The 12,377-nt window shown below is 66.9% G+C and overlaps 5 protein-coding genes across 5 annotated transcripts; 4 read left to right on the top strand and 1 right to left on the bottom strand.

The window, feature by feature from the left end:
- Window positions 1-1,407: 1,407 nt before the first annotated feature.
- Window positions 1,408-3,754, bottom strand: RHOBADRAFT_33616 (uncharacterized protein). Its single transcript, XM_018413125.1, has 8 exons — window positions 3,348-3,754; window positions 3,200-3,273; window positions 3,008-3,135; window positions 2,610-2,942; window positions 2,251-2,479; window positions 1,886-2,165; window positions 1,795-1,816; window positions 1,408-1,712 (listed from the first exon to the last, which is right to left on the bottom strand). Exons 1-8 carry the CDS (start codon window positions 3,725-3,727, stop codon window positions 1,500-1,502), a joined length of 1,659 nt encoding a protein of 552 aa, XP_018273504.1. The 5' UTR covers window positions 3,728-3,754; the 3' UTR covers window positions 1,408-1,499.
- A 128-nt stretch (window positions 3,755-3,882) lies between these two features.
- RHOBADRAFT_51307 (uncharacterized protein) lies at window positions 3,883-4,871 on the top strand (the record flags this gene model as incomplete). The annotated part of the gene is made up of 4 exons (XM_018415769.1): window positions 3,883-3,957; window positions 4,042-4,457; window positions 4,525-4,628; window positions 4,711-4,871. 4 exons carry the CDS (start codon window positions 3,883-3,885, stop codon window positions 4,869-4,871), a joined length of 756 nt encoding a protein of 251 aa, XP_018273505.1.
- A 386-nt stretch (window positions 4,872-5,257) lies between these two features.
- On the top strand, window positions 5,258-7,325 carry RHOBADRAFT_51308 (uncharacterized protein; the record flags this gene model as incomplete). Its single annotated transcript, XM_018415770.1, has 6 exons — window positions 5,258-5,469; window positions 5,591-5,730; window positions 5,801-5,942; window positions 6,016-6,358; window positions 6,427-6,797; window positions 6,860-7,325. 6 exons carry the CDS (start codon window positions 5,258-5,260, stop codon window positions 7,323-7,325), a joined length of 1,674 nt encoding a protein of 557 aa, XP_018273506.1.
- Window positions 7,326-8,116: 791 nt separating this feature from the next.
- RHOBADRAFT_41450 (uncharacterized protein) lies at window positions 8,117-10,363 on the top strand (the record flags this gene model as incomplete). The annotated part of the gene is made up of 4 exons (XM_018413887.1): window positions 8,117-8,337; window positions 8,424-8,705; window positions 8,809-9,149; window positions 9,237-10,363. The coding sequence occupies 4 exons, from the start codon at window positions 8,117-8,119 to the stop codon at window positions 10,361-10,363; spliced, it is 1,971 nt and encodes a 656-aa protein (XP_018273507.1).
- Window positions 10,364-11,125: 762 nt separating this feature from the next.
- On the top strand, window positions 11,126-12,367 carry RHOBADRAFT_65988 (uncharacterized protein). Its single transcript, XM_018418840.1, has 4 exons — window positions 11,126-11,316; window positions 11,417-11,580; window positions 11,666-11,993; window positions 12,095-12,367. The coding sequence occupies exons 2-4, from the start codon at window positions 11,462-11,464 to the stop codon at window positions 12,287-12,289; spliced, it is 642 nt and encodes a 213-aa protein (XP_018273508.1). The 5' UTR covers window positions 11,126-11,316; window positions 11,417-11,461; the 3' UTR covers window positions 12,290-12,367.
- Window positions 12,368-12,377: the final 10 nt, after the last annotated feature.

The following is a 12,377-nucleotide window of genomic DNA, read 5'->3' on the forward strand; positions in this document are numbered from 1 at the left end:
TTCTTCTTCTTCTTGGGCTTGACGTCCTCGTCGGTCGCGTCGTCGTCGAGGTCGAGGTCGAGCGCCTCGCTCCCGCTGCCGAGGTCGTCGTCGAGCGCGTCGTGGTCGTCCTCGGCGAGCTCGTCGTAGTCCGAGCCCGTGTCGGACTCGCCCGGGGCGAACGCCGAGCCGTCCGAGTCGTCGCTGCTGTCCGGCGGCGGAGCGATCTTGCGAGGACGAGCCGGCGCCTTGCCCTTGCCCTTGCCCTTGGCGGCCGAGCGCTCCTTCTGCGTCGGCTTGCGCTCGTCGACGGCGCCGGCGTCGCCCGACGACGACGAGGGCGGGGACACAGGGCGCGCTTTGCCCTTGCCCTTGAGCGTGCGCACGAGGCCGCTCGCGAGCTCGTCGGCGTCGACGGCCTTGCCCTTGCCCTTCTTGTCCTTGTTGACGGCGGCGAGCGTGCTCTTGAGCTTCTTGGCGAGCTCGTGCGCCTTGCGGACGCCCGGGTCCTGGTCCTCGTCCTGGTCGGCGGCGGCGTCGCTCATGAGCTGGTCCTCGTCCTCGTCCTGCGGCTCGTCCTTCTTGGGCGTGTAGGCGTCCTCGTCATCGTCGCTCGACAGGATGATGGCGCGGCCCTTGCCCTTGTTGCTCGACCCGGGGCGAGTCGGCTTGGGCTTGGGCTTGGGCTTGACCTCCTCGTCGGACGAGGCGGTGTCGAGGTCCTTGACGGCGTGCTCCTCGTCCTCGGTGTCGGTGAGCTTGTACGTGACGGGGACGAGCTTCTTGCTGGCGGCGGCGGCCGACTTGCGGCGAGGCGTGGTGCGGCTGCGAGTTTCGGTCACCAGCGTCAGTGTCCGGACGACGAGGAAGGGGAGGTGAGAGAGAGAGAGAGAGCTGGGCGCACCCCGGTGTGCTGGCGGACTCGTCCTGGTCCACGTCCATGGCGTCCTCGGCGTCGCTGCTGCTGTCGGGCGGCGGCTTGATGGCCTTGCGGCGCGGGGTCGGCGCACCTCCACTGACGCTCGTCGAGGCGGTGCTGGGCTTGCTGCGCCGCGCCGAGCCCGAGTCCGAGTCTTCAGAGTCGGAGATCTGGATCGTGGCGGTCGACGCACGCGTAGACGAGCTGCGGCGAGGCGGAGCCATCGCGGCGAAAGATGGTGAGGGAGGGAGGTGCCGAAGGGCGCGTGCTGAGGGGGTGCCGGGGCTGTAAGGTGGCGCGGGGGTGCTCGCTGGCGCTGAGTGGGCTTGGTCGCGTGGTGCAGGCAGCCGCAGCTCGCTCGGCGAGGGTCGAGGTCGAGTGGCGAAGCGGGCGAGGAGGTTTCGAACCGGGGCCGGCGAGGCCAAAACCTCGAGCGCGTTGACATTGCGCTCCCACTTGACTTTCTCTCGCACGCTCGAGGAGAGCTTGCGCTTGCCTCGCCGCAGCTCGAGCCAGGACGACGCTATGCGCGTTACGAGAGCGAGAGTCTCTACAAGGTGGCCCCCCCTCCCGACAGCCGCGCCGCCCGACAGCCGCTCGCTCAGTCCTCCCACACCTCCTTCGGCCGCCCAACGCCCTCGAGCATGCCCTGGCAGCACGCCTCGACGTCGACGAGCTCCTTGGGCGCGTTGACGCTCAGCACCGTCTGGTCGTCGGCGCCGACGAGCACCTCGTCCTCGATGCGCACGACGAGGTTGTGGAAGCCCTTCGGGAAGTGGGCGAGCGGTGGCACGTACACGCCCGGCTCGATCGTCTGCGGGTGTGCAAGAGGGAGGCGAAGGGTTAGTCAGAATGGTCGTGAGGAAGACGGGAGTAAGGGAGAGCGCGAGACGCACGATGACCATGCCCTCTTGGATCCTGCGCGGCGAGGACGGCAAAAGTCAGATCCCGCGTCGAGAGACAGGACAGAGGGAGGCAGGGACGCACTTCTCGTTCCTCGAAAAAGACATCGTGTCGTGCAGGTCGACGCCGAGCGGGTGCGTGAGGAAGTGCGGGTACAGGACCCGCTCGAGGTCGCCGCCGCGCAGGTTGAAGCCGAGGTCGCGCAGCTCGGTCCGCGTCAGGTCGACCGAGACGCGGTGCAGCTCTTCGAGAGAGAGGTCGGCCGACGCGCGACAATGCGTGATGCACGCCTTTTCGACGCGCAGGACCGCCTCGTACAGGTGGGCTTGCGCCGTCGAGAACGTGCCCGACACCGGGAAGACGCCTGAGTGGGCAACCCGCCGAGGCATCAGTATCACTGTGTCGCTCAGGGCGCCATGCGAGGACCAGGGAGAGGCTCTGAGACGCACGAGTGATGTCGCTCGCGTACCCGCCCAGCTCGCAGCCAGCGTCGAGGAGGACCATCTCGCCCTGCTTGATCGGCCGGTTGTTGTCGAGATAGTGGATCGTCAGGGCCTGCTTGCCCGACGCGCAGACGGGGACGTAGGCCTCGCGCGCCCCGCCTCGGAGCGAGGCGTGGTAGGTGAAGTGCGACGTCAAGTGGTGCTCGGTGAGGCCAGGGCGCGCGAAGCGCATGACCTGCGGGCGAGGAGAAAGTCAGTCAGCTCTGCGTCGAGGAGGGCCGATGCACGCGGCCTGCTCGAGCGCGTCGGGCCCTACGAGACGGGGAGAAAAGAGGAGGAGAGGTTGAGGAAGGGGTAGGACGCACCTTGGCGTGAGCAGCCGAGCTCGCGTCGGCCGCCCTCCTCATGACCTGGATCTCGGCCTCGCTCTTGATGAGCCGCAGCCGCTCGACCTCGGCCGCCGCGCTGCGCACGTCGCGCTTGTCGAGCACCTTGAGCACCTCGTCGACGTCGTCAGGCTTGGTCTGGGCACCCGAACGCGAGAGGTAGTCCATGAGGGAACGCGACTTGGCGGGTCGCTGGCGTGTTCGGGAGAGGGCGAGGTGCGAGACGGCAGGAAGGTCGATGTAGATGGGGCTGTCGGGCTTCGAGGCGAGGATGTGCTCGAGGCGCCGAGAAAACACGTGCGCGTCGACGGCCTGCAGTTCAAGAGTCAGTGAGGGATTCCTGATTATGTCGGGAGAGATCGAGGGAGCGTGCGCACCTCGTCGGCACCAAAGATCGCTCGCGCGCCGTCGAGCCCAGTTCTCGCACCGTTCCACAGCTCGTCGTACGGCTCCTTGGGCTGACAGAAGAGGGTCATCTGGTAGCCCTTTGCCGAGCTGTCCTTCTCTGCATGAAGGAAGGTCGGATCAGTGGGTGTGGAAGAACGGCGAGAAGGCGAGAGGGGGCGTACCGAGTATGAGCGCCGAGTCGGGCTCCTCGAAGCCCGTCAGGTACCAGAAGTTGCTGCGTTGTCGAAAGCGGTAGCTGTTGCGAGGACAGAGGGTCAGTCAAGGCGCACGAGGCGGCAAGGGAGTGACGAGAGAGGGACAGAGACGCACAAGATGTTCTGCGACGAGTAGACCGTCTTGCCTCCAGCGATGACGACGACGGCTCCGTCCTCGAGACGATCGACGAGGTTGCGCCTGCGCTGCTCGTACTCGGCGGCCGAGATGCCCGGCGTGAGTTGACCGGGCGCGAGGAGGTGAGGGTGGGTCGACGGGAGCGGTTGGCCGTATGCGGTGCTGGACGAGCTGCTCTGGACTGGGGCGAGCGGTCGAGTCGGGTGCGACAGGGGCGGGCACGCTGCCGAGGCGTAGCTCCTTGTAGACGGTGTCGGCCGCGGTCGGGTGCTGGCGAGCCGAGGAGGGAGAGGGAGGACGAGGCGGGTTGCCGCTGTGCGGGCGGTGCGCGTGGTGGACCGCAGCAGTGCTCTGTCCATCGCTGCCGAGGCTCTCTGGGCGGCAGCACGCCTCGACGAGTGGCTTGTGCGAGAGCGACAGCCTGTCGCATCTCGCTCTCCGTTGCTCGGCCGCTCTCGCTCTCCCATCCTCTCCCCCGACCGAGGGAGACGCACCAGTGCCGCCACCGCCCAGCATGGACAACACGATGATCATGCGCGAGGACCAGAGCGACGCCGACCTCGCCTTCATGGACGAGGCCGTCCTCATGGTGAGCTCCTCATCTCCTTCCCGTCCCTGCACCACCGCACGCCCTCTCGAGCTCCCTGACTGACTCGCATCCGCACCCACACAGGCAGAAGAAGCGCTTCACGCAAAAGAGATCCCCGTCGGCTGCGTCCTCGTCCACGACGGCCGCATCGTCGCCCGCGGCCGCAACCGCACCAACGAGGGCCGCAACGCAACCCTCCACGCCGAGTTCGACGCCTTGCGACACCTCCTCCCCGACCGCTCCCACTCGGTCACGCCCCAGCTCGTCCGCCCTTTCACCCCTCAGCTCGACGACGTCCTCGCCGTCTCGGGCGGCGCCAACGACCCGGCCCAGCGCAAAGTGTGGCAGACGCCGCTCAAGGGCGTCGCCCTGTACGTCACGGTCGAGCCCTGCCTCATGTGCGCGTCGGCCATGCGCCAGGTCGGCATCGACAAGGTCTTTTACGGCTGCGCCAACGACCGCTTTGGCGGCACGGGCGGCGTCCAGTCGATCCACTCCGAGTGCGTCCTCGTCCTCCCCTCGTGTTCCTTTCTCGAGTACACGACCTGAATTGTCCCGCCTCTGCAGCCCTCGACTATTGTACGCGCCGCCGTACCCGGCCGTCGGCGGGTACCGGCGAGAGGAGGCCATCATGCTCCTTCGCCGCTTCTACATCTCCGAGAACACGAGCGGTGCGTCCTGTTCTCTCTCTCTCTCTCTCCTGCTCCTCTCGACGTGTCACTGACTGTCAGTCGTCGCCCACCTGTCGTGCAGCTCCCAACCCTAAACGCAAGAACAACCGCGTCCTCAAAACCGACATCCCCGAGGTCGCCCCTTCCCGATCACCCTCCCTCGCCTCGCGCTCGTCCACCCCGAACCTTGCGCCGCCGTCGCCGGCACCCGCACCACTCGCTCCCGCCATCCCGACTATCTGAGCGCGGCGGTACCGCCAGCACCGCCTTGAGGAGGAGCGAGGGGACGTAGTCTCAGTGCGAGCCGTCTCTCCCTTCCTCTCTCTCTCCTCCTCCCCCTCTACCTGTACTTTGCAACCCGTTGTCGCCTCACCTATTTGCCCACGCGCGTCGAGACGAGTCGAGAGCAGGCTGCGATCGACCTGTCCGTCCGCCGGCACGGGCCTCGCCGCACGAGCCTCGTCGGACTCTTCTGTCCGGCGGACCGCAGCAGGCTGCCTCCTGTCGAGCTCAATTGAGTCCCACGAAGGCTACACCGAGCGTTCGCGGCCGAGGGCTCGATCCTGAGAGGCGTTCGTCCCGCTCCTCCTTTTCCCTCTGCGCCCTCTCGCTCGTTCCCGCCGACGACAATGAGCGGCATCTTTGGCGGCAGCGGCGGCACGTCGCTCATCCCGCCGGGCACAGAGTGGATCGCCGGCGCCTACGGCCAGCTCCTCGAGATGGTGGGCCGGGGCGAGTCGCCTTACAGCTTCCTCCAGCAGGTCATCTTCCTGCTGTACCACCCAAAGGTGCCACGCGGGTTCAGCGTCCAGCTGTGGTTCCTGTTCGGCCTCTTCTGCTTGTGCGTCCTCTTCCTCTCCTTCTCCCTCGCCTCCTCGCCGTCCTCCCTCTCCCTCCCCTTCTCCCTGCCTCGCGCACTCGACTATCTGTTCAACAAGGACTGACCGGGTAATCGCTCACAGCGCGACCATCGTCATCCTTCTCGGCCTGAGCCTGCGCCTTGCGCAAGGTCGTTTCTGGGTCTTCGCTCGGATCGACGGGACTCTCGTCATGCCCAACACGGCGACGCTGTACGGCCTGTGCGCTCTCGTCTACCAAGGCAGTGCGTCCAGCTCTTCCTCGTCTCTGAACGCGAGCAGGTCGAGCGTTACTGACCCGCTCGAGCCCCGCAGTCGGTCTTTTCCTCATCGTCCTGTCGGTCGACGTCGCTCAAGGAGCCGATCAGAAGGCCTACTACCAGGGCCTCAGGCGCAGCTGGTTCGGCGCCATCTGGTTCGGCGTGTACTTCGAGCTGTGGTCCTGTCTGTGCTCCTGGTGCGTCACCTCCTTCCCTCCTCCTCTCGGGCCCTTTCCGCAGACTCGTTTCCTGACGCCCTCGTCCGCCCAGGTATGTGCGCGCTCGAGGCGCCTACTACAAGCCGTCAATCTCGAAGCGTGTCCTCGCCATCGTCGTTCCTCTCGTCCTCCCCGTCGTCGCCTGGGTCCCGCCAGCCATCCTCTTCACGCGCTCGTCGCAAGACTACAACGCCTCGTTCGAGATCTCGGAGGACATCACGGCGACGCTCGGCGCGTGGGGCCAGCAGTACCGATCGGGCGACAAGCTCGACATCAGCCAGCTCGCGCAGCTGTTCGTCCCAGGCGCAGAGCTCGGCAACTTTCTCACGGTCGCTGCCCGAGACGCCCGCATCGGCTACGCGTACGTCGCCGCCGTGCTTCTGTTCACGTTCCTCGTGCGTCCACCTCTCTCTTGAGCCCTCTCTCGTCCAGCACGAGGAACTTACTCTTCCCTGCGCTGCAGATCTACCTCCTCGCCATCTCGCTCGAGGTCTCGCACCTGTCGGCCACCGTCTCTCAGCTACGTGCGCGTGCCCGTCAAGCCGCCTTCGCTCGTTCGCCCGGCCGGCGCGCCGCCGACAAGCCGCCGTCCGAGATGCCGCACGGGCCCCTCCCAGAACACGTCCTCGCCCAGCTGGAGGCCGACCAGCTCGACCAAGACGGCCAGATGCCGTGGGCGCTGCTCGCGTGGGTGCGCCGTAACCGGCTGTACACGGCGGCATGCATCGCGACCATGCTGCTCGTCAACGCGGCGCTCGACTTGTGGCAGGCCGTGACGCCGCTCGACCTGTCGTACCCGAGCGGCCAGTTCCAGGTCGAGATTCTCGTGTCGTGGTGCGTCCTCGATTCTCTCCTGTACTGCCCTCGCCGACGACTGACTGTCTCTTCCCCCGCAGCTGGTTGAACGGCCTGCTCTCGACTTTGGTCGCCCTTCTCCTCCTGTTCCGCTCCCTCGACGCGACCACCTCGCCCTTCCTCTCTCTCCTACGCTCCCACCTCCCTTTCCTGCCCTTCCCGCCGTCAGTCTCACTGTCGCCCTCGTCCCGCTCGATCATCACCTCGGAGCCGCCCCGGTTCGCCTCGGCCTACGCCGCCGCCGGCGTCATGCCCCTCGTCGAGCGCTCGGCCATCCACACGCTCCCGAATACGACCCAGCACGACTTTGACCGCGACCTCGGCGGCCGCGGCGAGCACGAGTACGACGGCGCGCTCGACGGCTCGGTCGACGCCGTCCCGGTCGCGCTCAGCGAGGCGAGCTCGTGGGCCGACGACGACCGCAAGGTGGCACCGCTCGACGTCGAGCATGGGTGGACGCGCGGGCGTGGGTCGGGATCGACGGCGCGGGAGCGAGGCGAGACGTGAGCGGCGCGCAGAGACGGATCCGGGACGAGGAGGGACGGCAGGGCGACGACGGGGCCGACGGTGCAAGGCCGTCGTCGTCTCGAGGGGTTGCACTACCTGGTGGGTGCCACGACGTTCGTTCACGACCTGTGCGGGACTCGGGAGAGCGAGCGAGCGAGAGATTTCGATCTGGACGGGGTGCCTGTTTGAGTACGTCGTCGTTCTTCTTTTCCCTTTCCTCCACGCCTGGGTGTCCGTCAGACGTCGCTAACTCTCCCTCGTTCCTCTCTCATCGTCCTGCGCAGGCACGGCCGCGAGCGAGCGCGCCGAGAGCGGTCGACGAGGCGGCTTAGCTCGCTCGGTCCTCTGCTTCCTCCTCCGCCCTCTCGCCCCACCGCTACATGCGCCCGTCCGGCCTCGACTCGCCGCGCTCGGCCTGTTCGACCCTCGTGCTGGGTCGCGACGGCCCCGAGGCGAGACCGCGCATTTCGTGGTCCAGCTTGCCGAACGCAGGAGTGCGTCGGTGGTCAAAGCGGGGCAAGCCTGTCTCACCGGCTCGCAACGGTTATACTCGTGTTCAGATCAAGCCCAGTCGACGGTCAAGTGGATCTGCAGGCCGGCACGAGTGTCTCGCGAGCGGGTCGAGGCGGATCCCGAGTCGAAGAGGTTGGAGGAGGCCCGGCAAAGGGTCGGGAGCAGCCTTTCTTTCGCCTCGTCCTCCATCCCTGACTCTCTCTTCCTCCTCTCGACCCTTGTCCTGCAGTGCCTCGACATTCGAGGACGTCCCGCACCCGTCGCACCGTCCTTTGACCATGTCCGCCGGCCTCAACCTCAACCTCTCCTTGATTCTGCCGCCGTCGGCGCAGTGGATCCTCGAGTGGACCGAGCAGGTCCTCAACGCGACCTCGAGCGAGGTCCTCACCGGTCGTTCGCCCTATCCTCCAGTTTTGCGAGTCCTGCGCGGCATCTTCTACCCGTCGGTCGCGGGCGGCTTCGAGCCGCAGCTGTACTTTCTCATCGGCCTCTTCTGCCTGTGCGTCCGCCTTTCTCTCTCTCGTTCCTCCTCCTGAGTCTTGTCACCAACGTCGCTCACTCGGCCCGTCTCGGCCCCTCACGCAGCTCGATCCTCGTCCTCCTCGCCGCCCTCGCGCTCCGCCTCAAGCAGGGTCGCCTGTGGCTCCTCCACCGCCTCGACAAGACGATCCTCATCCCCAACCTGTCCGTCATCTACTGCCTGTGCGCGCTCGCCTACGCCGGTATCGGCATCTTGTCGGCCGTCACGGCCATCCGCATCGCCGAGGGCGAGCCGTTCCCGCGCTACTACATCGGCATCCAGGCCGGCTGGATCGCGCCGTTGTGGCTCGGCTTCTGGTGCGAGACGTGGGCGACATTCTCGGCGTGGTACGTCTCTGCGACTCTCTCTCTCGACCTCACCCGGCTCGGGCGCTTTGCGTCCAGGTCTCCCTCGCCCCTCGCCCTCGCTTACCCTCTTTCCTGCCCGCAGGTATATCCGCAAGAAGGGCGCCTTCTACCGCGAGAGCCGCCTCAAGACCGTCATCGCGTCGACGCTCCCGTTCGCCGTCCCGGTCCTCGCCTGGACGCCGCCCGTCGTCCTCTTCTGCCTCGCAGCGCGCCAGTTTAACCGCGGTTTTCGCGACATGGAGGCGCTCTCGGACACGCTACGGGAGGCCGACGCGGCGTGGACGCCGGCCAAGGGCTTCGACATCCCTCGCCTCTTGCCCTTCTTCCAGAGCGGCATCGAGTTCGCCAACACGATGCGGCAATACTGGCGCCTCGTCCGGGCCGGCTACATCTTCCTCGGCATCGTTCTCGTCGCCACCTTCTGTATGTCGAGCGCGCTCTCTGACTCTCTCGGTCGACGACCTGGAGCTGCGCACTGACCTCTTCCTTTCCGTCTCCCTCGTCTCGCAGTGGTCTACGCGATCGGCGCCTCGCTCGAGATCGCCCACCTCACTCGCACGATCCACATGCTGCGCTCGCAAGTGCGCGCCGACCCGCCGGCCGCCAAGAAGCCCGACATCACGGCCCAGCTCGACGACGAGTTCTTCGAGGGCACCAAGCGCCAGGCCAAGCTCCTCACCTGGGCGCGCAACAACCGCCTGTACAGCGCGATCGCCATCTCGTTGATGCTGGTCGTCAACGCCGGCCTCACGTTCTGGCTCGGCGTCACGCCGCTCTCGATCACGAGCAACTCGGCCCAGTTCCAGGTCGAGATCCTCGTCGCGTGCTGGTTCAACGGCACCCTGTCGACAGTCGTCGCCATCCTCATCCTGTTCCGGTCGCTCGACGGCGGGTCGCACACGGTCTACATCCTCCGACGCGTCCTCCCCTTCCTGCCGTTCCCGCCCGAGATCTCGCTCACGGACCCGTCGCGGGCGACGACTCGCGACTGGAAGACGTCGCGCGTCGAGGAGCCGCCCAAGTACCCTGGCTCGCCCGGGTGGGCCGCAGACGACGCTGCGGCCGCCGTCGTGCGCGAGGACGTCGTCGTTGAGGACGAGGCCGTCGAGCTGAGCGAGAAGCGCCCGGCGCCCGGCCCGAGCTACCTCGTGCCGCCGCCGCCGCCACCGACGGCCGCCCTCCCGCCCCGACCGAGCAGCTCGAGCGGCAGCAGCAGCGGCGACAAGGCGCGGTCGTGGCGCAAGGCGCCGCCGTCGCTCGACGAGCGCAGCGCGCTCGGCGACGCGTACGACCTCGACCTCGCGCTCGACACGGCGTGGTACGGCTTTGGCTCGACGCACGGCGGCAACGTTGCTCACGGCCTGCGCGTCGAGCTCGACGGGCCCGAGAGCGGGCCGTCGTCGTCGGCGGCGCACGGCGTCGAGATGGTCGAGGCGTCGATGAGCGGCATGCGGTGGTTGCCCGCGCTCGGTCACGGACATGCGCTCGTCGACGGCGACGACGAGGCGGCGTTGAGGGGACGGGCCGACAGCTGGGACGCTCAGAGCGGGTCGATGAGGCTCGAGCGTGCCGGGTCGGCGGGCTCTTGTGACAAGCGGTCGCCGGCGCGGCCGGATTCGCGGTCTGAGAAGCAGTAACGCGCAACGTGCAACTTGAGCAGTGTACCTCGGTCGCATTCCTGCATCGAGCGAGCGAGAGAGGAAGCAGTGAGAGCAGCAGGTGCGAGCGGTCCTCGTCGACCAGAGAAGCAGGGCTCGTCGATCACGACCGGTCTCTCTGCTCCGGCTCTCTCGCTCTCTTGCAGCCACCCGGGCAAATGCGTCGAACGAGAGAATTGCAAGCTAGACAAGGGAGGGACGACAAAAGAGAGAGGGCGACGACGACGACGACGGGGACGACCTGAGCAGCTCAGGATTGCAGAAGTGTGGTCCACACGAATAGGCTGAAGAGGCCCTTAGGACTGTTGAGCTTAATATGTGTTGTGTTGGTCATCACTGCTGCTCGAGAGTCGTCCTCGTCGTCGTCGGCGTCGTCCTCGCCAACCTCGACCGTCCTCGGTCCACCCCTCGACCCTGCCGAGTGCCCGGCCCTCGTTGTAGCAGTAAGAGCGACTGCACCGCTGACGGAGCTGGCGAACAGGGTGCGTGCGCGCAGGCGGGCGACTGGTGCGGGCGGGAAAGAATGTCGAGGGCGAGGTCGAGGAGGAAGAGGAGGGACGACGAGGGCGGTTGCTGGAGGGCGGGTTGGGGGCGAGGATGTGGTGCACGGCTGCGTCGAGAGCAGGGCGAGGTGAAGTCGGGGTGAAAGTGGTTGGAAGCAGAGAGAGAGGCGACGACGACGAACGGAGGAAGCTCGCGCTCGCCCAGGCCAAGCTCACGGCTCGACCCTCGCTCCACATCCCTCGAGCGAGCCCAGCTGCTGCCCAGAGCCCGCCAGTCGTCCCCTTGGACCCTACCAAGCCCGTTCTCGAGCCACCAAGTCGCGCCGTCGTCGCCCCAGCCTCGACCAGCCGCCTCATCAGCTCACGGCACACTCTCGGTCCACCTCTCGTCCACCACTCGACACTGAGAGTTCGACCACCGACACAGCTGTGCGTCCATCCTCTCTGCCTCCCGCAGCGACCCAGGACTGACCTCTACCTCTGTCGTCCTCCCTCGTCGCTTCCTGGACCTGCGCTCCTCCTCCAACAGCCACCCTCTCCGCCAACCCCGTCACCCCGCTAGCCACCTCTCGCCATGCGTCAACTCAAGCATCATGAGCAGAAGCTCCTCAAGAAGGTCGACTTCATGCAGTGGAAGAGCGACGCCGGCATGCGCGAGATCCAGGTCATGCGCCGGTACCACATCCAGAACCGGTGCGCCCGCTCTCTCTCGGTCTCTCGGGCCTGCACACGCGACGAGCACTGAAATCGACCGCGCACGCGCTCCTCCCCGCCGCAGCGAGGACTACCACACGTACAACAAGATCTGCGGCCAGGTCCGCCGCCTGTCGCACCTCGTGTCGCGCCTCCCGCCCGCCGACCCGTTCCGCACCAAGTACGAGGACATGCTCCTGTCCAAGCTGTACGACATGGGCATCCTCGACCGCGGCGCCAAGATGAGCGACATCGAGGGCTCGGACGCGCCCGTCGTCAAGGGCTTCAAGGGCAAGGAGAAGGAGGTCGAGGGCCAGGGCAAGAAGGAGGGCAAGGTCACGGTCGGCGCATTGTGCAGGAGGAGGCTCGCCGTCGTCATGGTCCGCCTCAAGATGGCCGAGACGGTCAAGATGGTGCGTCTCCCGCCCTCTCTCCCTCGGCCTGAGCGTGATACTGACTCTCTCTCTCGTCCCTCTCCCTCTCCGCCCTCGCCCCTCCCCGCTCTCGTCCACAGGCTGTCACGTACGTCGAGCAAGGTCACGTTCGCGTCGGACCCGACACGATCACGGACCCGGCCTTCCTCGTGACTCGCAACATGGAGGACTTTGTCACCTGGGTCGACACGTCCAAGCTCAAGCGCCACATCGCCGCCTACAACGACGAGGTCGACGACTTTGACCTCCTCGAGGAGCGGAGCGCGAGGAGGTGAGCGCTTCGAGGCGCCGGCGCCGTCGTCTTTCTCTCCTGCATGTTGTAACTTTGCCGCTCTTTCGCACGCGCACCTTCTCTCGATCTCG

Source organism: Rhodotorula graminis, assembly GCF_001329695.1.
Source record: "Rhodotorula graminis WP1 unplaced genomic scaffold RHOBAscaffold_2, whole genome shotgun sequence".
NCBI classification, from domain to species: Eukaryota; Fungi; Basidiomycota; class Microbotryomycetes; order Sporidiobolales; family Sporidiobolaceae; genus Rhodotorula; species Rhodotorula graminis.

Coding starts and splice junctions, on each gene's coding strand:
- RHOBADRAFT_33616 (XM_018413125.1), bottom strand. CDS start 3,727: ATGGACAGAGCACTGCTGCGGTCCACCACGCGCACCGCCCGCACAGCG. Junction 3,136..3,199: donor CGACTCGGCGCTCATACTCG/GTACGCCCCCTC, acceptor TCCTTCATGCAG/AGAAGGACAGCTCGGCAAAG. Junction 2,943..3,007: donor CGATCTTTGGTGCCGACGAG/GTGCGCACGCTC, acceptor CTTGAACTGCAG/GCCGTCGACGCGCACGTGTT.
- RHOBADRAFT_65988 (XM_018418840.1), top strand. CDS start 11,462: ATGCGTCAACTCAAGCATCATGAGCAGAAGCTCCTCAAGAAGGTCGAC. Junction 11,581..11,665: donor CGGTACCACATCCAGAACCG/GTGCGCCCGCTC, acceptor TCCCCGCCGCAG/CGAGGACTACCACACGTACA. Junction 11,994..12,094: donor TGGCCGAGACGGTCAAGATG/GTGCGTCTCCCG, acceptor TCTCGTCCACAG/GCTGTCACGTACGTCGAGCA.